This window comes from Ylistrum balloti, unplaced genomic scaffold, assembly GCF_031769215.1.
Source record: "Ylistrum balloti isolate Yb309-2 unplaced genomic scaffold, AGI_CSIRO_Ybal_v1 Utg369626, whole genome shotgun sequence".
NCBI classification, from domain to species: Eukaryota; Metazoa; Mollusca; class Bivalvia; order Pectinida; family Pectinidae; genus Ylistrum; species Ylistrum balloti.
The window spans coordinates 888172-915679 of NW_026781894.1; the positions used below are offsets into that span (position 1 = coordinate 888172).

General features: G+C 35.6%; 2 protein-coding genes across 2 annotated transcripts; one reads left to right on the forward strand and one right to left on the reverse strand.

The window, feature by feature from the left end:
* Window positions 1-38: 38 nt before the first annotated feature.
* On the reverse strand, window positions 39-19526 carry LOC132551269 (protein mesh-like). Its single transcript, XM_060215396.1, has 21 exons — window positions 19332-19526; window positions 16113-16406; window positions 13128-13265; window positions 12635-12797; window positions 12044-12301; window positions 11367-11509; window positions 10919-11064; window positions 8993-9295; window positions 8453-8721; window positions 8076-8219; window positions 7765-7923; window positions 7332-7484; window positions 6235-6360; window positions 5484-5732; window positions 4879-5055; window positions 4460-4633; window positions 4155-4328; window positions 3305-3478; window positions 2771-2944; window positions 1109-1336; window positions 39-214 (listed from the first exon to the last, which is right to left on the reverse strand). Exons 1-21 carry the CDS (start codon window positions 19524-19526, stop codon window positions 39-41), a joined length of 4017 nt encoding a protein of 1338 aa, XP_060071379.1.
* Window positions 19527-21502: 1976 nt separating this feature from the next.
* On the forward strand, window positions 21503-25468 carry LOC132551713 (membrane progestin receptor beta-like). The gene is made up of 2 exons (XM_060215871.1): window positions 21503-21702; window positions 24369-25468. The coding sequence occupies exon 2, from the start codon at window positions 24383-24385 to the stop codon at window positions 25388-25390; it is 1008 nt and encodes a 335-aa protein (XP_060071854.1). The 5' UTR covers window positions 21503-21702; window positions 24369-24382; the 3' UTR covers window positions 25391-25468.
* The last annotated feature ends 2040 nt before the right edge of the window (window positions 25469-27508 follow it).

Genomic DNA, 27508 nt, shown 5'->3' on the forward strand with positions numbered 1-27508 from the left:
CTCGTCAAAGAAATGAACTCTTCCATCGTGTATAAACTTCACAGAGTAGAAGTATTCCTTTCATGATGTTCCGGTGCAGCCGTAATGGGTAATGACTTTGAGTGTTTTCTACGATATCTCATGATTAATATTTTGCAAACCCAAAAAAGTATGACAGCAAGAATTCCGCCACTGGTGCCGCCAACTGTTTCTGTTATCAAGGAATGATTGGAGGCTGCAAATTAAGAGGACTATTATATCATACACAGCCAACAACTCGAAACCGGAAATATGGTTTTTTAGATGAATATTTCAATGTATTTAAAGGGAGAGCACTGTTAAAAGGAAAATTCGAAATGGAGAAGCAAAAACCCCAAGCAGACTAATTTTTACCTCAACATAGCTTATATATATTAAGACAAATTGAAAATAAATCTTTCACTTACTTCTCGTTTTCACTTTTTGAATTTCAATCAGGGTTCAGAAAGACTATGAAAACATTCCCTAACGGCCTGACACTGCTCCAGTGTACATTGTATATGGTTACATGCAACTGCTATCTACTTGTTGTGTTGCCATGATAATTCATCATGCTAAATTATCATAATGACACGACACGATGGCAGATTCATCCCACCATGAGAATGTTTATCTACGGTTCCTTTATCTTATGTGTAAGACGGCATGACGTTTGATGATTCATAAATGGTAAAACTATTATTCAGTTTTACCAATATTTTTGTTGTCATATATATTTTTATTCATTCATATATACACACATAAATATTACACAATGTAATGCTATGATGAAGTACATCCAAATCCAAAAATTAAGATTATTAGAAAGTGAGATAAAAGTTTAATTCGAAAAATAAAGTAATACCACCTATGATTTTTCAATGAATTTAATACCTTAACAATAGTGTGAAAATTACATTTCATAACCTAATTAAACATTTCATTTATAAAATTCCATTTTCTTTTGATTTTCTCGCTTTAATTAGGACTGTAATAGTACAACCCAATGTTTTACCAATATTTGATAAAGATAAGAAGTTATTGGCATGAAAATGAATTATGACGTCGGACGGTGGATGTCACCTTATTTGTACAGCGTATTGAGTTTTACCTGGACTTGGGTGACATTCGGCGTCTCTATTTGACCACTTGCCGTCTGCCAAACAGATAGCAGTGTCGTTTCCGGTAAGTATCTTCCCCTCCTTACATCCAAACTGGACAAGTGTGCCGTAGTAACAATACGTATCTCGGTCTGTACCATGAGATTCTTTTGTACAATTATCGGCATCTCCCGTCCCAACGTAGCCGTCTCTAACCGCTGTGGGTAATCTGCACCGGACTGCCAATATGAATATTGTTTCAAAATCCATGGCAATAACCAAATCGACGTTCATTATTGATAACGACAAAAGTATATTGGTTCTAATAGACGAAAATAATGTACTATCATTTTCACGATTTCTAAACGACATTGAACGTAATAGCATCAAAACTAATTATAAAGTTTTTCATTGAATCTATATAAAACATGCAAATATCGGACTGAAACATGGCATAGACAAATCAAAATTAGAAGCCATTCTGCCTTAATGTTAAGCCAGAGTTGTGTGGAATTTTCGCCTGCATTACTGTGTTAGAAGAAGTCCTGTTGAAGTGTTGTTTTTATATATGTATATTGTTCCCCTGGTACCAGGATATTTGTATTCGGGACCAAAAGTAACACACATGGGAAGGGAAGTAACTCTGTTTAGTCCCTGATGTCAATTCCCAAAATTCAATCTTTGAAAATTTATGCATAGGCGGATTACTAGAAAGATTTTACATACGGTACAGCCAAACACATGTCTTTCTATAAATTCTTCAGCGTACTTAATATTTAAGACAAATCCAGTGTAAAAAGGAATACAATTGTATTGCCCTTACAACATTTTACAATGTTAAGATACGATGCAACGAGTTATTTTATTGTGTATGCATAAAATATTAACTTTTAAGATTACTGACCATGAAACAGCTTACCAATAGAAAATTACAAACAGCATTAGTGTCTCGGTAAATTTTGACGTAAGCTTTAAGTGGATTATGTATGAGTAAGCGCAAACGTTTATTCATACTTATGAAGACTTCATTAAAAGAAACACTAAGCAACTTCCCTTAATGTCAAGCTCGAAAATTCATCTTATTTCCAAATCAATTTATCTCTTGTTGGTGACCTAGCGATGTTCCTATTTTCATGTTTGCGTTACATATACAATGCACGTTTTCTGCCAAGGGACTCATAAGGTATCATTTAAGCAACCATTTCCTTTCAGACGTGATCATGTGAGACATTTGATCTTTAACCTTGACCTATCAATAAACACACATATCTAATCATGTGCTCAACTTGTCAGTATGACCCTATGTTGTGAATGTGAATAAATTTGTTCCTCTGTACATGAAATACATTGTGATGAAAGCAGTCAAATGTGACATTTGCAATTTAAACTTGACTAATATCTACCAATATCTAATTAGCGGTATAATCCGAAGGTATGATGCTGCAGTATGAACAAGATCTAAATCTGAAGAGGGATTAATAAGATGTCTGGTATACAAATCTTACACGTCCATAAAAGATTAGGTGAAGGACGTTCACATGGCGGGGGTGTTTACTGTATATTTCAACAAAATACTTACATGTCAACAACATTTACTCGGACTGATATCAGAGCCAAAACAAAGATTTACCTGCAACCACTGAAGAGGGACATATATGGAATAGAACCATTACCTTTGACACACCTCTGCCCAACACTTGACCACTGTCCCAGGGCCGTGCAGTTGGCCGTGTCGTTACCATTGAGGATGCTGCCGATGTTACAGTACAGATGGACTATAGAGCCATAGGTATAAACTTCACCGGTCCACTGTCCATTGGTTACACTTTGTGGGGAACCACAACTGACTGTAAAGTTACACATCGAAAAACTGTAAATTGGATTTATTCTTCGTAACAACTATTACAAAATAACAATAGCATGGTGACACCTGCACTAGACATATCGTGATAATCTAAAGACTAATTGATTTGCATGAAGCCGTATGTCCAAACGTTATCACGTTGTCAACCTAACTGCCATGTGACAACAAAGGCAAATGACCACAATCAACTAAATTAATTATATCATATGTTTACGTGTAAGTATTGCGTTACGCATTACGTGCATTAATTACCTAGAGTTAAGTAGTTCACAAAATCATAACACAAGACAAAATATTTTGATGTCACAAAACACGCTGCATATGAATACGATAAATCACTTACTCAGAACACAGGCTTGCGAGCTGGTGTCCCATGTTCCGTCGGATCCACATGTAACGTCTATGTTCCCCCTGGGTTCGCTCCCCTCATCGCACACCAAAACGGCTTTACGGCCAAACGTAGTTCCATTGCTGACCCATTGTCCGTTCGACAAGGACGGGGGAATTCCACAATCAACTTCAGTCGTGAAGAAAAAAACATCGCATAATTACAAGCGTTCTTAATGCAATAAAATGTTTGATAAATAACAGAAATAATGTCCAAATGGAAGCCTGAAAGGTACACACTGATCTAAAAGCAACACATACTTATATCACATTTCTGGCCATCGAAATTCCACATGCCGTTTTCGTCACAAGTCATCTCACTAGATCCTTTTAACGTTGTTCCCGTATTACAGTGCAGAGTGGCATTTGTCCCAACGGTATAGCTTGTTGTCGACCAATATCCATATGGAATGTTGGGGAGGACTTCGCAACGGACTGTCAATTAGTTGTGATAAGGTATATTTTGCATTCATCGTATTCATGTTTACATGTGGAAGCTGATAATTATATTTTATCTCTGTCTAGGAAGACAGGTTTTATCTCCCTTGAATTAAAATTGTAATCCACCAATTTTACACCATTAAAGAATTTTATATCGTGTCTATGATCATTATAGCCACTAGTTTTGTATATAAGATTGAACAAAAGATTTACAAATTTATTATACTATACTTTCTGTGCATTCGTCACTGCTGTATTCCCATGTATTAATTACCTAGAGTTAAGTAGTTCACAAAATCAGAACACAAGACAAAATATTTTGATGTCATAAAACACGCTGCATATGAATACGATAAAACATTTACTCAGAACACAGGCTTGCGAGCTGGTGTCCCATGTTCCGTCGGATCCACATGTAACGTCTATGTTCCCCCTGGGTTCGCTCCCCTCATCGCACACCAAAACGGCTTTACGGCCAAACGTAGTTCCATTGCTGACCCATTGTCCGTTCGACAAGGACGGGGGAATTCCACAATCAACTTCAGTCGTGAACAAAATAACATCGCATAATTACAAGCGTTCTTAATGCAATAAAATGTTTGATAAATAACAGAAATAATGTCCAAATGGGAGCCTGAAAGATACATACTGATCCAAACGCAACACATACTTATATCACATTTCTGGCCATCGAAATTCCACATCCCGTTTTCGTCACAAGTTATCTCACTAGATCCTTTTAACGTTGTTCCCGTATTACAGTGCAGAGTGGCATTTGTCCCAACGGTATAGCTTGTTGTCGACCAATATCCATATGGAATGTTGGGGAGGACTTCGCAACGGACTGTCAATTAGTTGTGATAATGTATATTTTACATTCATCGTATCCACAATTTTTCATGTTAACATGTGGAAGCTCATAAACATATTTGATCTCTGTCTAGGAAGACAGGTTATATCTCCCTTGAATTAAAATTGTAATCCACCAATTTTACAGCATTAAAGAATTTTATATTGTGTCTATAATCACTATAGCCACTATTTGTTGTATATAAGATTGAACAAAAGATGTAATTAATTATACTGTACTTTCTGTGCATTCGTCACTGGTGTATTCCCATGTACCGTCAGCTGAACAGGATATGACGTCAGAGCTGTTGGGACGTCTGCCTTCCTCACAAATGAGAACAGCAGTCGAATTCACGACCAGACCAGTACTATTCCAGTATCCGTACGCGACATCCAGAGGGTGATTACAAGTAATGACTGTAAAGATATCATTACATAAGTAAAGATGAATAATAAGATTTTCACTTTGGTGCCTAAATACTATAATTTATGGTCTTAGAATTTAAGTTTGCGGACATAAATAATATTAGTGATGATAGAATGTTAGTGTTACCAAGCCATTTAGAATATTCATAAATATCGAATATCAATAGTGTAGTAGTTTGTACTATTAACAATTTTAACGAGATGATGTAGTATTGTATCCTACTTGAAGGACGAGGATTTATTAAAAGCTTCTCTTCGACATTGCCTGAAATTTAATTGAATTGTATTTCCACTAGGTTATTGATTGTATATCTATATATTGTATTGTATATATATATATTTTTCAAACTGGTCTGAGTAGAATTACAGTTCCATTTCGTGTTGTTTTGAGGAAAAGATTTTTCCACTTCTCAACCAACCTGGTTCCGCCTGTTGCTGAATATTGTCAAATGTCAGAGTAGCAGCCCTTGTTGCTCCCGCAATATCCGCCCGTCCGGTGGTGTGGTAGTCGTAAAGACAGAATTCATCATCGCCACATATAGTTCGTGCTTCCGGTGTGAAAGTCTGAGAAGGCTCCGGATAGACAGGCACGAAAGCGACATTCTGGAATGTCGCATAGTTCTTGCCGTCGGGATAGGTAAAGAGGGAAGTCTCTCTACTAACTCTCCCTGAAAATAGGTTAAGGAATATTAGATTTTTTTCTTCAGATTAAAGGGAACTCCATACTTATAGATAGTTTCTGTTATTCGTTTGAACGATATATTTGTCCTAAGTGTTTTTACGCAATGTAAATTGGTCTAGAACAAAGCCTGACTTTGTAGGCAATGCTTGCAAATGCAGAGTCATCAAAGATACGTGGACATGTAGACTAATTTGACATATGTACCCAGAGAAAATTCGAATAGATTCAACGAATAATTGAGAGAAAATCGATATTATTACAGTATTAACACTAAATATTTGTACTTAACTAACAAGGAATCGATGGCTACGTACGTGTATAACAAAATAACCTCATTCAATTAGCGTCCTTTGATCATTCATCATTTTAAGCAAGTAAATCAGCGAAAATTTATCGAAATTTATATTTCATACCGTATTTCAACCTGATAACACATTTGATAACCCCCCCCCCCCTGAAATAGCCCTCTACGAGAAATGTAAGCGTACAAGTTTTTCCAAAACCCTCGTGTATCTCCCTCGCCGTGCTGTTCGCGGAAAGAACATGGCCATCTTCTGCGGTAAGATCATCCTCCATATCACCGTTATAGTTCCCCAGAAGCCCTGTGATATTTCCTAAAACAGTGATATTACTAACAATGAACGTCGACTCTGTAACGTGTTTTATCTGTTTTTGATTCTCCGAATTTTTCATCAGAACCAAAGTATGGGTCTGAAGATATTTACACATTAACGATCTACCACACATTATGACGATCAAAGAGTTGGATTTTCAATTAAGTGTTATGCAGTCACAATTGTAAACATTTCATTCCCATGTTACTATTGCATCAGTATTAGCTATTTTTCTGTAACAGCCGACCGTCATAACCAATTGTAACCATTCATTTTAAAAGATGAACTTACCGGTATTCATTTTCGTTGATCATACTGTCTATTCTCATCATTGTCAACGCATTACATTTTGATTCAAACACTACTTCTATCGGGTATGTGTGACATAATTAAAGCTGAATGATATCTAAATTCATAATTACCATACAGATAATGAAATACAAATACAAAAACACACTATATGTATCTGTTCATAATGGCAATTAGTGCTAAGCCTCCAAATACACGGTGGATCTTACGAAAGTTCAATTCACATTCACAATACAAGTCCTAGATTTTTTTTTAATTCACCGAGCCTTTGGCAAGGTAACGTGAAAAATCCTTGACGAGTTTCATTAATCCAATAGGATAAGTAAACGAATGTAAGATTATGTTTATTGCATAACTGATATCATTTTGCAATCGGCGATACAAACTGAAAACGTAGATATCTTAGCGATGATATTTTTGATACGAAAGTTGAAATACAATTCTGCTAATTGCATTTTCTGTATGTTGCAATTGCTCGAAAATTTGACGGAGACAAACACACTACGTTTACAGTATCTCTTTCTTCGGTGACGCTATAAAGCATATGTAGCCATGATACTTTGATGTCACAAAGGGAAATCACAACTCAAGTAGATAATATAAGATGTATTATGAAATATGAGAGTTTTTAGGTGATATATATATATATATACAAAACGTACCTCTTAAGCTGTCCGACCCCGACACGACAACGACATTGAGTAGGGAAGGATAGGCGAGGATACGAAACGCCAGACTGGGTTCAGTAAATATGATGTTGATCTGCTTTAATGAACTGTCTGTACTATTGCGTTCTGTCATCGTTGTTGAAACGCCTAAGTCGAAAAGATTGATTTTCTTATTGCTCCATATCTCATATAACTTCTATTAACATAGAATCAAGCCAACAACAAATTGAAAAACAATGATAAAAAAGTGTGTAATTTTTTTTGTGGATTTAAAAGCGCCATGAATGAGGAAAAGAAATACTATCAGTTATATTTTTAATAACCGTTGACGATGTCGATATGTTGTCAATCAAATTATGTTTTATCAAATATATTTATATCGTTTCCATATATTAAGACAGATTTTGCAACAGTGATGTATAGTTACCAATAAAATGAAGAGAGCGGTAATGAGTGAAATCAACTATTTCACCATTTACTAGGACATCTGCAACCCTGATGGAGTTCAACCGAACCTCAACGGTATCCGAAATGTTCAGTCTTTTCGCCGAGAAAGCGGTTATCACACTCGCTTTACGTAACGTGCCTGTAGATGATGCACAAATAAACTGATAGCAACATCTCAACGAATAAAGCACTCAAGCTTGAACTATGAAAGGTGAAATTATACATGCGTAAATATTATACTGACACATGAGGACATATATATAAACATAAATAATTATTATTCTTGTTTACCATCAGGACCAGCCACCTGTTCCATTCTGACTTGAGCGAAGAAGGTATCGTTGATGTTCTTCAGTAGTGTGAATTCTCCAACACCATTGAACGTATACGACAATCCATCCAGTGTTGTAAAGTGAGGATCGCCACTCGATCGTGCTATTGATGAAGAGGTAAACGATGGATTTCTAAATTAACGGTTAATAATATGATCATTGTAATATAACAATGGTTAATAAGGTAACAGGTTAGTCTATATAAGTGTATAGCTAAAGAGTTTTGTCTGTTATCATATCAGATCAAAAACCAACTCAGTACTATCTCTGATGTCATTTTGATTTTTTTTTCATGAAACGTATATTTTCGTTGTTTGTAATGGTTACCATACAAACCTGGCCTGATCGGTTGATATTTCTTGCAGTCACCCTGTGGACGTCTTTGGAGTAGCCGCACACATGGAGCTATTCCCGCAGTGTTCCGCATGTATTTACAACAATAGAAGTAAGGAGACGTATCGAACACCAAAGTAGATAAGTAAGGTACGTTGCCAGGTCCCCCTAAGTAGTGGAATCGGTGAGCAGTCCCTCCCCCAGAGGGAGTCTTGGCATCCATCAGGTTACCAATGTAGTCGTAGCAACACAGACGACCTGAACCATTAGGCCTTCAACAGAATTTCAGTGGTTAAATTTTAGTAAACACTTCAATTAAAAAATAAAACATTGCATACAGGTTGTTTTATATCCTTGTTCATGGATTTACACGAGTAAATGTTAATCGAAAATCTTGTTTGACTTGATAACCGTTATAAGTCATGTATCAATGACCCCGAATTATTGTTTTTCTCAGCAGGTGACATTTGAACAATAAATATTTGATTGCTTCGTCGATTTATTCTATTAATTTTCATTTGAATTGAATCGCAAATTATCTACCCTGGATGGTTGAGTCTATAACACTGTTGGGCCTCAGCTTGCTGGCAGTTCCGGGAGGTTCGGAAATTTAACAGATCAAGAGACTTATCTTCACAAAGTGGGTCCTGATGAAATCTCGCAAGGTCTATCTCAATTTGCTCCGCCCTACATGGACATGTTTGGATGTCAAGGTCTGTCAAGGGAGGTAACTTGCTATCATCTCTCAGTTGCCCTTCACATGTATCAATGGCTTCTTGTTGTCCCCTCTTTGTTTTAAGATTGGGTTTGACAACAAAAGCGTCTGACCATGCGCTGTGACGTAACCTGTGTATGGCAATAACATGACTCTGATGTTTCTTTTGCAAATAATGGACACGGGGTACTGTGTATACAATTCCTTGGAATACCTTAATTCTACACACCTTATATGCTATTTCCAAAAAGGTCATTTTGCAAAAGAATTAAGAATGTAGCAAAGACAGGCACGTTTTTCAAAGGGGAGGTCAATGATGAAAAGGATACGGGATCCTATGATTATATTTGATTTTTAAACTTTACAAGAATCCATAAATACAAGTTCACAAATCAGGGTTCCAGTCTTATTGTGATACAGTTAAGTAAAGAAGCGGAAGGAATGGTAAGTGGATCTTAGAAACAGATTTTGCCCTCTATTAAATACCCTTTTCTATAAAACATTTCTGCTTTAAAACACTTGATTTTTCCACTCTAATCCACCATACACCATTCTCAAATGAAAAACAAACAAACAAACAAAAACAAAAAAACGCTATAGTTCTCCTGTTTGCCAAGGAAAGTGAATGACGTCCACAAACAATGAAGAAATATACGGAGGATGAAACCATAAAACTGTGAGTGCTTCAGGTTAACATCTTCGTCGAGTTTGGTTAGGTCGTGAAAAATACTATTGACATATGTATAGGAAATAATTGTTTCTAATTGTTTGTTGACTTGTTTTTGTTCTCAAACGATGCTAAATTAATCTAAGAGTTGATTAATCAGGTTACCAAGACATAGTAAAGTCCTTCCATTTCATTTTCAGATATATTGATGACGTCTTGTCTTTAAATAACATGTGATTCATTGACAACGTCAATCATATATACAAACCTGAATTATTAAAAATCATAGACACGACAGACTCATCATCAACTTATCTCGAATTTTTCCAACAATGAAGCCAATAGTTTTTCGCCAGGCTTTATGATAATAATGATAATTTAAATTACCATATCGTAATTTTTTCCTTTCAGGGTAACAATATTCTTGCATTCCAAACCTTTGGTGTCACATGTACAGGGCTTGTTCCCAATATCACGAGGTCAGAAAAATACAAACTCACAACACAGGATTTTGAGAGATGCAGGTTGATTAAAATATGAGGTTTTACCGGTGGTCATAGTGATCTCATTAAGAAATAATTCTATTTGTGCCATAGAAATATTGGCGTGTTTGGTGACCGTTAGTTTGAGTTTAATACTTTATTCTCGTTCGGGAACGTGACAATTTATTGACATGACGTTGTCGTCGGAAAAGCACGGACGCTTTTGAAACACCTGGTTTATTATCCTTGTACTTTTATCAGAAGTCGCCTTGTAAAATTTTCTTTTTATTCATATATAATGTATTTTGCGTTACTTTAATTGAATTCAAGTTCGGGATATGATTCTGTGCACAGGTTGGTATTTTATTGTTTTTGTAATCTTGGATGTCGTATGGTGATATAATTTCTTATGAATATGCTGTTTAACAACGAACTTTGGCAGTATTGATATAACAGAGGAGTGATCATTTTCATGCAATGCATAATTTATCTTTAATAGCTTAAATACAACAGGCGTTTTAAATTGATTTGTACTACTTCAGACAAGTCAAACATTTGTATGCCATAAGATAATTAATAACAATTAAATGCTGCTGACCACTTACGTCACATTTTGCCCAACTTCAGTCATTTTGAGAACTACAACATTTGTTTCAACATCCAGCAAAAACGATACCGATGCCTGGCTAATTAACACAGAGCGAGCCAATGTTCTCTCAGGGATAAATCGTGGCTGGCCAGCGTCGTTTGGCTTTACAAACATAAACATCATTTAAATATACTGTACAATAGTTTATATGAACTTAGGACAGTAATGAAAGTATGGGGCAGTGAATGCATACAACTCTCTGAAAAAGATTTGGTTTCTTGTTTGTGTAAGTTTGAGCTCTTTGAAGCCTATATTAAACTGTTGTTTTGTATCCTTGTCTGCTTAATGGTGTTCGTATTGTCATATTAATAGATATGTTAATACATGATTGTTGAAATATCTATATCCTTAAGGTAAAACCGAGAAGTATATTTTATGAAATAAGAAAGAAAGAATGATCTTACCTCAATTGTGTAGACGTCTATATCCGCTCGACTTTCCGTAAAAGATAAGTTATCGGGACTCCATTGTACAGTCACCCTTTCCCCCCGTATCCAGTCACCAACCAAAACTCGAACCAAACCAGGTTCGCTCAGCAATGGGTTCACTATATAATGGAGTAATGACAGCAATGGTGTCATCATAACAATAACTAGTCCTAGTAAAAATGAGTCAGTATAATAGCGCAGACAGTTTTATTGGCGTAACCGAAGACGGAGGGAGGAGACATAAGGTATATTTTCATCAAGTGCTTATCGATGTAAATATCTTGTTAGAGAGGATTATGGGTGTGAAAAGGAGGGAGGATTAGTGTTAGTGGTGTGAATCTTACTAATGTGAGAAGGAATTTCACTTGCAAATGTCGAGTAATATTCATTTTCAAATACAAATGTTTTAATATCGATAAACATGTTTTCGATGCATCCTTCAAACGTATCACAAGAAATTTGAAGTTTTAGATTTAGTTATCTGATTGATCATCTCTGCTTGACATGCATTTTTGCACTCTCAAAATATCTGTATCAAAATTACATCAAAAGATGGAGGGTAAAGAGTTCACTGCTTTGCCATGCCTGATTTTAGAGGTACATAGAAGATATGTAAAGTAAAAATTGGAGCTATTTACAAACAATCCACTTACCGATCGTGCAGAATCCCGTATAATGAGACACTTGTCCGTCTGCAGTAATGATATGAAGGTCAATGTTGATGACACCGGTGACGTAAAAAGTCGGTGTGATGCACCTGGTGCTGAAATCTGACTTCCTCACACACGTTTGGGTGTCGTTACTCGGGAAGGTGATCCTCACCGTATCATTAATGTTAAAACAGGGACCCGATACCGTGATCTCCTGGTTCCCAAACATGGTGACGTGGAAGGGATACACCACCAAAGATCCTAAGAATATTGGCATGTCTCAATTTGATTTTGCTTACAACATTACCTTGTTGTCTTCTGAACATCTTAAGACCATTAAAATCACAATTTACATGGAAACATTACTAAAGACTAAATCACATGCATTAGAATATCAGTATAACAGTCTCAACAGTCGGAACTTAGTTGTATCAGTTCAATTACAGTAGATAATTTTTCATGATAAATGACGTCATCTAAGCAGTAAAATATATCATTTTAATAATGATATAAAGATAAATAGTATAAGTATACATCTTAGTCAGTATCCATTTGTTAGCCATTCCTAAGAGCAAACATCAGTGTCCTTCTTACCTCCTGTATTACAGCCACCCTTCTCTATCTTAGCTGTGTCAATCCTGAATACGAATTTACCATCCATTTTCACATTAGATAAGTGAGCAAGGTTGACAATAGCAGGCGTTCGGGATTCATCTAATGCATGGAAATTTACGCCGTCTCCTCCGTTAAAACCAACCTGTAAGTCAAAAAGAAGCTAATCAGTACCACCTCAGTTAATAGACAGTAAGAAATAACAATAGCGGGGTGCCTGCCAAAGGGGGCAAGACTTTTAACAAAGCCATTTCATTTTTCAATAACTTTTCCTTTCCTTTGGCCTGGTTTTTTTTATCGTGAATATCGTGTAATATGCAGCTGACTTTACATCACTGATTGGCCGTTGAAATGCGCGACACCACCTTATAGTAAAATAACCTACAACTAATTTGATAACCATCCCCTTGTTAAAACTAAAGTATAGCTCATGCAGTGAAAGAGGTGAAACACAAAAATACAATCTCCATATTACCTGGGCGGGTATCCCTCCCAGTCCTGTGTCTTTGTTACCATTACTGGCAGTCCCCGTGGTCCAGGTAACTTTTGCGTAGTTGAAAACAGTGAATGAGTGAAGACCATTGGTTATAAGAACAGCCTGGAACGTGTTCCTCTGTGAAAATAAAGAACTGTAGCATTTATTCACACCTAATTGGCAGATTTTCTGGATGAAATTCGAAAATAAAATTGTAACCAGAATATGTTCTCTTTCTAAAGGAAAATTACACAAATGGTATATGAGTTTATAGTGATATATGTTTCGAGCAGCAATTATAGCCAGTATAAAACACAAATGATTGGACCAATACCTATTTCAGATTTGAAAGCTGTCCAGAAAAAAGAAGACAAATCAAAAGACCTTCAAATAAATGTTTAAGTTTTGAACTGTGCCACTTTTCGAATGAACTAAAACGTATCAAGTACGCTACAGTAATCCGCAGAGAATAAAAGTTCACCATTGGTGTCCACCACCTGCATGCTCGAAAATTGTACTAGATACAAACTAGGATAAGGTAGATTTGAGCCAGATAATAAATTAGACTGCATCGTATATTTGTTTCGTCTTTCTTGGATCTCAGAGACGACTGAAGAAAATCAAGTAAAACAAAAATGTCAAAATTCAGATTGGTGAGTTGCCATAGACACATAATTCCATTTAATTTGTATTTGATATATACCTGATAATCAAATCAAAACTAAATCTCGAGATCTAAAAACCAATCAGCAGCCTCTAACACCTGTAATTTCGAAATACAGGTTACGGCAAATCTCGAGGTCACCGGCAATGAAAATAAAAGGTTTATTTTTCGTAAAAAATGATTAAATAGTGTCTTAAAAAGTGATCGGTGTATTACTCGCTGTACATGTAGCACTATTTCAATCTGTAAACACCCGGGGAAGTTATCTACAGTTATTTCCCTTCTGAAAATCAAGGATTCGCATTGGTCGATAATTTGTGACGTCAATTCCGACACCAGAAACATATTAATTAGTAGTGTGTATGAAGACTGTGTACATTAAATCGACTATGTTTGATCAACTAAGCATGTCCAGCACCATGAAAACAACTAAAAAGTAAAGTTTGTTATTAGACCATAATAGTTTGAGCCTGAAAGTAGCTAAAAGATGTTTAGAATGATAATTCGGGCGATGAGTCGTTTTCTAACTTGGACAACGGCGCCAAAGAATCATAGGCATACAGTATTTTGATGAATGGTAAGGCAAATTTAACTTATTGAAACTTCTATGTGTTTACTGCACATCTATATTTACACATAAGTGATATATATGTTTGTTTTGCAATTTTCTTCTTTTCCTCACTTCAGTGATGATAATCGTCTTTTCACTTTTTTAAATATTTCGTTTTTAAAAGACATATCGTTTGAATCTTAATATAAAGTGTTTGTTAAATGAAACATTAATCACATTATTCATCGCTGTTAAGTGTCAAATGCCCTTGGCTAACTACGCACATACCTAGCAGCCGTGAAAGTGTCGGTCGGAGGGGATAAGTGATAGGGAAAGAACACTAATCAGTTAGTTGGACTGTGAATTTATCTGACAAAAGTCCCCGAACTCACTATTTCCTTACCAGTTTTATTGTTAAATGCGATATTTTGTGTTATTTTGCTAAAAGTTACACTTTTCTTATGTTTACTAGCAAATGCTGTGTTACATAAATATATTGCTATTTCAGCTTACGGTTTGCTTTCATCATACATTCCACGATGTATTTAATTTTTTTATGCTTTTCAGTAAAGACATAATGCATAGCTACTTTGATCTGCTTCTGAATTTTACCATGCTTGGTTATTTCGTTTGTGTTTTATCTATAACTTGTAAAACACGTTTGCTGATGAATTAGCTCTACAGGGCTAATGTTTTATCTGTACATAGACGATTGTCAGGAACTACAGAGCGAAAGCCACGATAGAAAAACACAGAGAAGGACTTTATCTTCATGAGAAGCATACAAATTGAACAGTAACCCATGCACACATGCTATACAGCATCATCAACTTCCCACAAGTGTGACAATATACGTGCAAATATATATTTATCATATAATTAATATTCGGTGTTTGCCTCTTGTTATCCTAGAACATGGAGACATAAATCAATAGCTATCGTGTGGTCTAGTATTTTTGTAGATATATATTTTCAAAGATAGCTTAGGATATTTCATGAATGCAACCAATGAGCAGGGTTCGACGTATACGTATTTTCTGTTCCTGCAATTAATTCAAATTGTACAATATCCACTCTCCAAGTCAGCTTAGACTTATTATGAAAATATACATGTAAATAACACGTTTTAGGATCAGGTGGTGACCATGGACACACACCTGTGCCCAGGTGTGTCAAGGTATTCACACAGGTATATTTCTAACATGAAAAGATGTCAGCACCAGTTGAAATTGACATGTGTCTGCCAATTTACAGATTGGGCAGATATTGAAGAGTTCATGCGATTGATTCGTTAGTTATTAAAAAGTTTACCTAAACTATTATGATTTTTCACCAGTTTTACAATACCTCTACACAAAACAGTGTACGATCACTGCTGAAATAAGACCGATTATGAAAGTACCATATTATGTGAAACCCCCACTGCCACTACTCTCTGGCGGAATTGACGCCACAGAGTTTGGATGCCGCAGGTTTCCGAAAGTTACCGAAGAAAGCCGAACCGCGGACAAGTAATCAAACTCACCTATAGCCGAACGCACCGGCTACAACCGTATCAAATGGTGAAAATCGATTCGGGGTACTACCTAGGTGATATCTATGTCAAAATATAGATATCTACAAAATATCGTTGCCGGTGACCTTTAAAGTCAACCAGCGCCTACCACATGCAATTTAAGTATACAGGTAGGACCGATTAACGAAACATTTCCAATTTTTTAAAAATAAGCTTGAATGGGTTTTATATATCATGAGTGAAATAAAACTATACCTTGCTGACACCATGGGATGATGCTCCAAAAAACGCTACATCGTCCCATGTGGCTATGAACACCCAGCTGGCATGGAAGTGAAGCTGGTCGGGATAATAGAGACGAATTTCGTCCGTGGCCCGCTGTAGAATATCTGCAGCTGTAGTCTCACGATACCACACGGTTCCACCATTTCGTATGTCTACGTCTGCCCAAAAAGGTGACACAATGCTGCGATGGTCTGACAACGGGAAAGGATCCGGCGTAAACTGGCTCAGTGTTTTTTGAAAAGATATGGCCCCATTTGTGTTAACCTAAAACAAACATTTTAAAGTCACGAGAAAAAAAAATTTTATGATATGACAAAAATAACAACACATTTTATAGTCATAAGTATGTCAGATCGTTGATAAATCATGATATCGTCCATAAGATTCCTGGGTTACTATTAAAATACACGAGATAAAAAGAACAAAAAAACCTTTGTCCTCATGTTGAATTACATACAATTTGTACAGTTATCACGATGTAATACCTGTAAGTAGATAAATGTACACAACAGAACTATTTGCACCTAATACCCCCTATTTTCCCGGCTGACAAGCAAGTTTATACAAATAGTTATTGTTTTATTTTTAGATATTATGAAAGCATTTGAGTCACTTTAGTTTATCACCATCAATAAACCTTACTGTGTGACATTAAAAACTTTCCATAATAGTACTCTTCACAGTGTAGAACTGTGTACTAGAATATAATTTTACAGTAACAAAAGATGATACTCACATTTCAACTAAATCTAAATTCAATATCAAAATCGGTGAAACGAAGGGAAAACATGAAGAAAAGCAACACAGGAAACACCGACAAGGCAACGGCATCTTTATTCAAACTCCATGCAACGTGGGCATATGAATAAAAAAAACAATAAGAAAATACCAACATGGCAACATAATCATAATTCAAACTCAAATTCTATAAAACTAGGGCAAAATATGAAAGATTTAGACTACTGAAAAGAACAAAGGGAATAAGACCGGGTGTTCCGGAAGAGTAAGCGTCTTCTATTTCATCGAAGTATACAGCAAGGAAACTAACGAGCATCAAGTACATCCAGCTTCTTGTCGCACAAAAAATTAGAATACTTCTTAGTGGGATCAATATGGCGACCATAAAACTTTCCCATAATTTTCATCAACTTGCATTTTTGTACCCTTGTGTTACGAGTTTGTCAGTAAGTTGTGGACTCCTTGCACGGAAATCGTGATAATGGGAACAGACCATTGAATATCGAATCAACTATAACATGTAAATACTATAGGACCGAGATGCAGGGATATTTCTATCCAGAAATGGAAAATTCACAATAGGGAAATTGAAATCATCACGTTTATCATACAACTTGATGGAAAACTGATGTAGAAAAGTCTGTCGTATCTTTGATTGCCTGTTCTGGTGAATATATACGATTGACGTAGTCAGTAAATTTAAAGACAAGACATCATCAATATATCTGAAAGTGAAATTTAACGACTTTGCAAGGTCTTTGTTGCCTGTCTTGATAAGTTCTTCAATAAAAAAAAAAGACAACAGAGGGACCAAGTAGGTATGTCAATAGTCTTTTGGAAGATCTTACTACCAAGATATACCAAGATTTTGTCTACCAAAAACTTTAATGATTTCGTCTCCCGTATAATTCTTTTTTGATTTGGATGTAAAGTTTACAAATTACGCTGCAGTATAGTTCACAACCATATACTTATATCGCCGTTCACCTCTCTTGGAGAAGAAAGCTCTCATAACATGAGAACGAGGGTGTTCCTTCAGTCTAGAATGAGGTATGTTGGTGTACAGTGTGGAAAAATCAAATGTTCTTATAGCAGAAACGTTTTCAGAAGAATGTGTTGAAGATTGGTCAAAAGCTCTATGGAGTTCTTCAATCCACATACTATTACTTCTACTTCTTGAGAAAACGGTATCACAATAACACTGTAACCTAGATTTCATAGTACTAAAAATGGTGGTTAGTAGTTTAGACAAAGCTTAGTTGAACAGTCAGACAAGCCAGCTATAAAAAGTTGTTTATATGGATTCTTGTGAAGTTTAGGGATCCAGTATAAACGGGGGAGGTCCGTATCCTTATCATTAATAGGCAATCAAAGATAGATTTGCTTGGAGACTCCTGAAAATGTACAAGAATAAGTCTACAAAGTTAAGATGAACACAATGTTCAGCTATAATAAGACACCGTATTAGATTTGGGTAAACGCCTTCTACTTCATCGTCGACAGCCGCCATGTAAATCTTAGTCAATCCAAGTAATGTCTCATTCTCATATTAGAACAATATATATATAACATCGAAAGCATAACACACATTAACAAACATCGAACACAAATTTCATAAAAAAAATATCGCACAAGAAAATATTATTCTCCTTATGAGATCAGGGCCTTAATTAACCTGCATCTCTCGAAACATTACATTGTCATATTTTCTGTCAATTGTCGGCAGTTTAAGCCTTTAGAAATCGAATCAACTGCGACATGTTAACATCAAATTCTGGTGAAGTAATAGAATTAGTGTCTAGTAACTGAAAATTCACGCAAGGGAAATTACAATTATCAAATTTATTACGCTGTTCAGTTTAAAGTGGTTCTTACGGGTTACATTATAAGTAAGGATCGAGTTATGCGCAGTTTGACATGTCCTTGATGTTATGTTATTTTAGGTATACCTGATGGACCTGGTCAATATGTTAATTTGACGATAATACAGTATCAATGTATGTAAAACTGAATTGTTGGAATAGCCTATTTTGTTCGATGAGTTTAACCTCGTATGAAAGCTCATTATAATCTGCAAGAACAATATATTCCCACGAGTATGTGACGTTTCGCTGACTTTGATTATCAAACACTAGCATCTTCGTTAGTTATGATATTTGAAAATCAATTTACATATATATACCTTTACTACCTGACGATATTGTTACATAGTATTTATAGAGGTCAGACGGGGACTACAACCCATCAGCAGTTAAAGTACCTACCAACATAAAGTATTTCCTAGGTGAGAGTTGAACTGTCGACATGAAGTTCTTTTCATTTCAGACTAGAAATCCTGTTGACACCATACAGTCAGCTTCCTGGTTTAGAAGTTTGAATATTAACCACATTCATCTCACTGAATACCCCTTGATGTAAACCTGAACATCATCCGTAATTGTATATACTTACAAACAATGAGTCGTGTTGACTGTTGAAGAAGGGAAAGAAAGTGCTGATATTGACTCTAGGCGAACTCCCATCGTCATTCTTGGGGAAATTATTGTCATGAACAGTCTCTCCATAAGGATAAAACTGTGACACAGGAATACCGGCGGTAAGTTGTAAAATCAAGCAGAACAAAGAATAGCTATAAACTGTCCTCATTGTGACGAGTTAAAGATGTCAATGTTTATGAAATGATAACTCGATTTCATTGCTTATATCAGAGAGATAAAACAATTTGTCGTGATAATTTTTGATAAGATAACACTCACAAATGATATATGTTATAGTGTGACATAAGCATTCAGTGAAATCATGTCGGGTATATAATGTTTTTTTTTACACGTTTCCTATCATTCTAGTATACATTAGTGACAAACTGTACAATGCGTCATACTTATCACAAAAAAGGTAATTAATAGTTATCTTATATGTAATGACTACGTCATATTTTAAACAATTATATGTGTATTAATTTAACCTTCCTCACGACGATACATGTATTCCCCCAGAATAAATAAATAAGTATTGAACATTATTTATAGAACATGATTTAAGAAAGAAAAACAAATGTTTACAGATAAAATTACAACACATTGCTTAGGGAGAGATATATTTTTACTGATAAAATTACAACACATGGTTAAGATGAGAAGTATTCTTTTTCAGATTAAACTGTAACACCCGATTTAGGGAGAGAAACAAAAGTAGGTCATCTATGTTCGTGATGATTTCCCGTTATCTGCATGATTTCCCGGGAGAATTTTACCTTTGATGAAGTGATATACAATATCGCTGATTTTATTATCAATTTAGTTTCCCTTATCAAGTACGTGGTCGTTATTCTATTTTATCCGTTCGGGAACTTGACATCGCATTCTGGAACACCCAGTCGTGCTTTGCTGGTAGTTTTAAGGATTAGTTTTTTATGCAATTTATGATATTTCCTGCATTTTTACATAGCCTTAATTTGATTTTTAGTCAGAGTTTAATATGAACAATATTTTTCGTCTTTCATATACATGCACTACCAGATATAAAAATTGGAAGTATTCTCAAAACTCTACAAAAATTGAATGAATTGATATAAACACAAGACTGGACATCGTATATACAAATATGTTGATGTATATGGGTTAGTGTTGAAAGTAATTATCATAAAATCTCCCCAAGCAGTTATTTACTAATTCCGGTTTTGAATCAATTCCCATAAGAACGTTCCTCAAACGGTAATAGTGACTCAGAAATTTGATAAATTCACTATACTACATATAAACATTTATCTTAAACAGTTAAGCTTCCAAAAGCTTGTGTATACGTAGATAAACATGCAAAGTATACCATTGCCATTTCCTGATAATATCGCGAGAATTTTCCCCGTAGTTGGTGCACAGTGTTATACTGAAAGCATGTCCGAGGAAATAACAGAAATAGGCCTGTATCACAGCTTATATACCACTAGGAATTACACACGTGTACACGTGTATGTAAGGCCCTTATAGACGTTACAGTTCAGTCGGTGGCCTATTGGGATATCATGTTTTATGTCTTCGTTAAGAAGAAAGTACGTGCATTAAATATACACAATACCTGGCTGACCACGGTATTGTATCTAGATAATCAGATAAACGGGACAATATTCATAACGCATAGTTAGCTTCATACAAAAAAGTCACGGACACATTTCAAAGCATCTGCTTTTAAATGTAACCTACTGAATGCAAATCATCCGCTTGTTTGACCTACTAGTAATATTACAAGCGTCCAATTGATGCATTTTTTCGGGGAAGGAGAAATGATTTGTAATTAAAGGATACAACATTCATATCCAATGTGTTAAGATAACGAAACTTTCGTTGGGCCAGGAATAATGTAACTTTAACCAACATTTACATGAAATAGATTATCACATTTGCTCCAATGGTTAAGGTACTTCGATACATGTATGGATCGGTTACGATTAACAGAGCGCAAAAGGGCATTTACTTGTAAACAAATTCAGGTGCGCAAGCACCGATAAGTAGTGACAAGCTGACAGCTGTACAATACACACGTACACACATATGTGTAACTACATTTCACTGACAGAGCTGGTAAATGTTCGATGCCTCTCATTTTTCTTGCTAAGTTAGCCATCTTTTACAAGATTGACTCGTCACAATCGATACAAGCCCCTGCCCGTGGCTCTTCAATAGCAGCAGACACAGACAAGGAAGGATGCTAAAGCAGACGATAGCTCTATAGCAGAAAATGGAGACGAAGGCTTCATTATTCTCCAGTTCGTATGTTAATAGGCCTCGGTGTGTACTCTACACTATCAGATGATCTAGTACTACAGGTAAGTCGATCAGTGTGTACCTGAAACATGTCGTCTGCTTTCGAAATATGGCTACAATGTTTGTTTATCTGCATACCACGATTTACTGGGGATACAGTACATCGTATTGTTCAGGTTTATAGAAAAAGGATCTTTCGAAACAGGAAGGACAAAAATCGTATCCGAGTGCATTTTACATGTTCGTCCGATATCCTACTGAAAAATTCCTACATAAAGATAATATCCGTAACGCCATTTTTTCCCGTTTCATCTATAACCCTTCGATAGCAAATTATCGCAGCATGAACCGTACATACATGTACGTGTATGAACTGTAACAAATTATCGGAACTTGGCAAAGATGGCTAAAATCGATTTATCGTTTATCGCTTAATTATCACCAGGAATAGACATTTGAAACTAAACTGCGTTTCACTCGACTATTTGCTGTTATAAAGGAAATGGAGTGTTGGCGGTAATATTTTTAGATAGTTGGTTAAACGCTCCATTTAACATATCGCTGGAATTACTGCAGTATTTCAATAAATCTCTTTGGTGGGTATTACATACGACGACATATATATATGTGAAATCTCACTCGGTTGACTAAGTGCTATATATATATGTGTGTGTGTATATGCTGTGACCCGTGTCGTGGTGAAAAGAACAATTTGTGACCCGTTTAAAAACAGCGGATCTGATATATCTCAATGGTAGCGTGGAAAATGTTTGTTCTATGTAAGAACTTGTACGCATTGTCCTTGTATTTAATTTTTAATTTTGCGTTTTACGTATGAAATGTACGCCTTGTGGCTGACAAAGCCTTAAATTGCATGAAATCCCATAGCAAATAAGAAACTTTTAACTTAAATGAAATCTTAATCATTTTTAGTCGAATATGAACGTTTAATGTTTATTCATTTTATTTTATTTGAAACAACAAGGTATAACACTCATTTTGTTGTGGTAGGTGTTTTAGTTGAAATACGATGCTGAATTATTTTCAAATAATTGGAATTTACACATTTATATTGTGTGTACGTCTTTTTCCAATTTCTTGTTATCCTTGTTGTCCGAAAGGTATTCACAATGCCGTCAACATTTTCCCATCAACTCGGAACATTACTGGAGTATTCGTATTTCTGTATAATGAAAATTACAGTCAGTGAATCTTAGATATCTTTCAAGTTCCGTGCAGAGGTATAGCCTATACATTTTTAGTACTGATATATATCTATAGGTATAAGAAACTGTGTCTTTCTATTGTTTAAGTTATAAATTCGTGCGCAAAATAATATGTTACATTTTGTAAAATATCTTTCTTTACAATGCGTTAAGGATCGGTCAATCGGGATTGAAATTTATAGCCATAGAAAGAAATGGGATCCAAGGACAGTTCCACAAGTTCAATACTGTGTACAGTACATATCCACTATTCACATCGATGCATGCCGCACATCTACGATGCATGGAACTGTTCATGCATGGGGAATTCTCCACCATATGCTTGGCAATTTTGTACGACGTACATTGGCTCATGACATAGACCTCTCACCATTTCAGACAAATCTGGTTGCACAGCGGGTCATGGTAACACGATGACGTTCTGCTGATGTTGATAAGTTCAAATAGCACGTGTCATATGATGATAGTTGATGTCCTGCTGTAAAATGACATAACGCTGGCTAGTACGGATAAAAGGAAGAATATGATGGCGTGTAATTTCGTAACGATTAGCACAAACTGACCGATCAAGTTGCATTTTACAATAACAGAAGGGTTCTTTCCATGCGTTTTAATGCCACTTCGGACCATAATGCTCCCTCCCCAAACTTTATTATACAAACGTCAATGTAACGTTCCCCCGGCCGGCGGTACACCCGAATAATACCGTCACTGCTATCAAGGTGAAATCAGAGCAGATCTGTGAATAGCGGGTTAGGTCATGATCAGCCTCTGTTGGTTAATCGCAGATGTCTGCTGCAACATGCTGAGCGTGCATCTCTGTTGGGTAATAGCACACTGGACGGATAGCTGGACGTCGCGGGCAGATGATGGCCTCTAGCAATGTTTCGCACGATTATGAAACTGATCCATCTTAGTACTGGAATGCTTTCAACATTAAATCAAGAGGAGGACTCGAACCGATTACGTAAAGACGACATATATTGCCTTTATGACGTCACAGATACACAGACTACTATCCTTAAATACAAGAACTTTTGACTACTCTTTTAGTGTTCGTTGCCTGGATTTGAAACTAAAAAAAAATAATAAGCTGACCAATAAAGCGTAACGAAAGCAAAGTTTGAAGTTATTACCAATCGATCAAGCTTTTGATACATAGAATATAATTTTTAAAATTATCGACGAGAAAAATATTCTGTTTATCTTCTCTTCAGATAGTTTCTTTTTTCTGTTCTTTTTAATATCGTTGACAATAAGACTACATACACTATGTTGATAAGGACAGTGAGACATATGTGTGTGTAGTGTTTGACATACTGTATTGTGATCTTAGCTCAATACGTTCAGCAATACTCTACGTATAATAGAGATATTATCAATCCATGTGGCAGATGTTTCTATAATTTCCGTCTTAAATAGCAACACAAATAATGTCAAACATGTTGGTTTAAATATACATAAATATATACACATAATTTTTACTGACGTTTTTGTTGCAGTTTCGGCGCTTACAATGGCAATGCTGACCAACGCCTTATCTTGGGTACGCTCCCTGCAGGTCCGACACTTTACCCATAGACAGGAGGTTCCAGAGAAATATCGCGAGGATGGCATCCTTACTGGCTACAGACTAGCCAATCAGCCATGGCGTTACTACATTGGCAGTTTGTTTCAAATCCATAACGAGACACTAAATGTATGGACACATTTGATTGGCTTGTTTGTAATTTGGTATGCTCTCGGGCAATATTTTTTGATCTACGATTGGTGGACAGACAAAGACTCTTGGCCGATGCTGACTTTCGGAATTTGTTGTAGCTTGACTCATTTTTTGAGTTCGGTGGCACATTTATTGCATTCGAAAAATCTGTATGTTCATCATTTGGTTTTTATGGTAGATTTTATCGGTGTAGTTTTGTTTGCATTTGGGACAGGGATTTTGGCAATGTACTCGTGTTCAGATAAGGAAATGTATGTTACTCTCAGTCCGATTTACCTGTATGTTCTCGCCTTCCTAACGTGGTTTAATCATGGATTTTTTTGTTTTGCACTACTTTGTTTTAGCGGAGGACCACAAGTAATAAAACGTCGAGCCCTACAGGTGGCAGCACTACTTGTGGAAGTAGTGCTTATATTTATACCATTCTTCCCGCGTTATATCAAGTGTTTTATAGACTCCGAATGTTCTATCCGTTCTTTTGATCACATCACGCTGACATTCCCAGCATTCGGTGCTCAGGCATTTTTCTTTTTGTCGCAAATTCCAGAGAGGTTTTTTCCTGGAAAATTCGACATTGTTGGTCACAGTCATCAACTGTTCCATATTAGTGCTACTATTGCCCAGCTCTTGCAGATGCGAGCCGTCCATCAAGATATACAGAATGGAGTCTCTAGACACGCTCAGCCGGACCTTTCGGCCATGCTATCAGTACTGGCGATACTTATATGCTGTTCCATTGGAAGTATTTGCGTTCTTCAAAAATACATTCCATGTAATGTGAAGAAGGTAAAGACTAAATGAGCACGAACAATAACAGTATTATTCAGTCTTGTTATTATTGTTGGAAATATCAATTATCGAAATGTTTACTTCTTACTTCTTATCTTGAAATCAAATTTTTTTATTTAAACATTTTAACATTTATCAATTTTACATCTTACGGTAACTGGCGGTGACATGGTGATGTACAATGTCTGTATTGTGTTTTGGTGAATATGTATTTTGTAGACGTATCTATATTCAACTTCTGGTGATTTTTATCTGTAGTCTTTTAATCACGGGCATGCGACACTGTTTCTGGGAGAGAGAAGCTGTATAATTAGTGAAGGGATCAACGAAACACTAGAGAGAAATCCCCGAGCCGTAGAAAAATAACCGGTATTCGGTCAAATATATTGTTTGATTTTTTTCACATCTTTGCTACCAATATGATCACAAGTGACATTTAATAAAAACACGACTTCAAATTTTGTAGACTACATTTACTAACTTTTCTTTAGTTGGTGATTCCAGTGTTCCGTCGGCCCCCTTTTCTAATTATAGCGTACGATAGAAGTCATTCTCCAAAGAAACCTTGTTACTACAAATCATGACAAGTAAAAGGTTCATTCAAGAAAGACCAATCTATTGGTGCTACCGGTACGTACATGCATGTATAATCATGGTTTGAGGACAAGGATATTTAAAGTGTTTTAATTTTACTTTGTGACTTTATATACATACTAATACTGCCTCCTACAGTAAATATGCATCATGTTTGTTCGATGTTTTATCAATGAGAGCGTTTCGCTGGTTTATTAGGGAAACGTTACAGTAATACATTTTCTCGTCTTATCGGCATTCATTGCCATTCTATGGATGTAAATCTCTACATACGGATCGAGTTTGGCATCACTGTTTTGTGTTCAAACTTCTTCAGTATTCTTAAGTTGTTCTGATTGAATAGCATTCTATATTCCACTGTTGTATTATATAATTATATATTGTTGTGTTATTGTCCTATGATATAAAATATTCAGGTGTTTCTTCTTGCCAATTTATTGTAATAGTTATTTACTGTAATATTAATGACATTTTACTTGGGTTTTTTTTATCTTAGGTAGACATCAGGCCTAAAGTCTTTATGATATTGATCATATCATGCATGCTATTTGATTAAAAATCAGGTGTTCCTTCTTGCCATTTAACTTGCATCTTTATATAGATTTATTTAGATTTTTCAATTTATAAAATATTTTCAATTAAATCACAGATCTAAATCTACAATGTGTATCTAAGTCTGCAATGAAAGAAATATAGTAGTCTTTACTATTTAGATAAATTTATTAGATAAATACCCTCAATAAAGTTCTTTATAAACCATTGGACTGTTCACGCATGGATGAGTACTAGAAAGCTAACAGCGTGACTTCGTTACGTTTCAGTTATGACCAAATTAAAGTTCTCATCACACAGTAATGGATTCTGAAATATTCCTGTACGGATTTCGTTCATGCCTAATAGCACGTTTGAAATGAATTTTAAAAAGGAATCAACTGAGATATGATAATTATGGCAAGGAAATTGTAAATAAATCTTGACGTTAATCGTGATACAAAACTTACTTCATATATTGAGCTAACATTTAAATTTAACAGCGCAACTTTAGAAACTCTTTAATCGGACAGGAATGTTTAAGCTATATGGTAATTTAACAAATTTGTTTTACTACTTAGATACCAGAATAAGGAGTCATCTGTACATCTGTAAAACCACTATACCATTATGTGGCTACATTAACTTTGTGTTGCTAAATTTCCAATCAATAAATCAATTTTCAATAGTTACCGATGAAAGAGTGTGTTTTAAAATTGAATAGAACGAGTGAGAGATGTTCAGGGTAAGCCGGGACTAAGTACATTGTTATGTTCATTACTCGACACATGTTTTACAGTTAATAAAAGTTATTAAGTACATATGTATTATTGTAAGCGGATTAAAGTAGACGACAGAATGTGGGATTAAAAACTTTATCAAATTAACTTGAACGGTGTTTTCCGTGTTTTTTGTTCACAGACAAACGAGTGGTAGGATTCTGTAATAAAATGTCAAAATGAATAATTCAGAAAAGTTAACACGTAAACGTGTCTAAAATGTTAA

What these genes read in the sequence shown, in the direction of transcription:
- LOC132551269 (XM_060215396.1), bottom strand. Translation starts at nt 19,526, where the DNA reads ATGAGGACAGTTTATAGCTATTCTTTGTTCTGCTTGATTTTACAACTT. An exon ending in CATCCCATGGTGTCAGCAAG is followed by an intron (nt 13,266 to 16,112) that starts GTATAGTTTTAT and finishes TTATTTTCACAG; the next exon opens with AGGAACACGTTCCAGGCTGT. An exon ending in CAGTGACGAATGCACAGAAA is followed by an intron (nt 4,634 to 4,878) that starts GTACAGTATAAT and finishes ACTAATTGACAG; the next exon opens with TCCGTTGCGAAGTCCTCCCC.
- LOC132551713 (XM_060215871.1), top strand. Translation starts at nt 24,383, where the DNA reads ATGGCAATGCTGACCAACGCCTTATCTTGGGTACGCTCCCTGCAGGTC.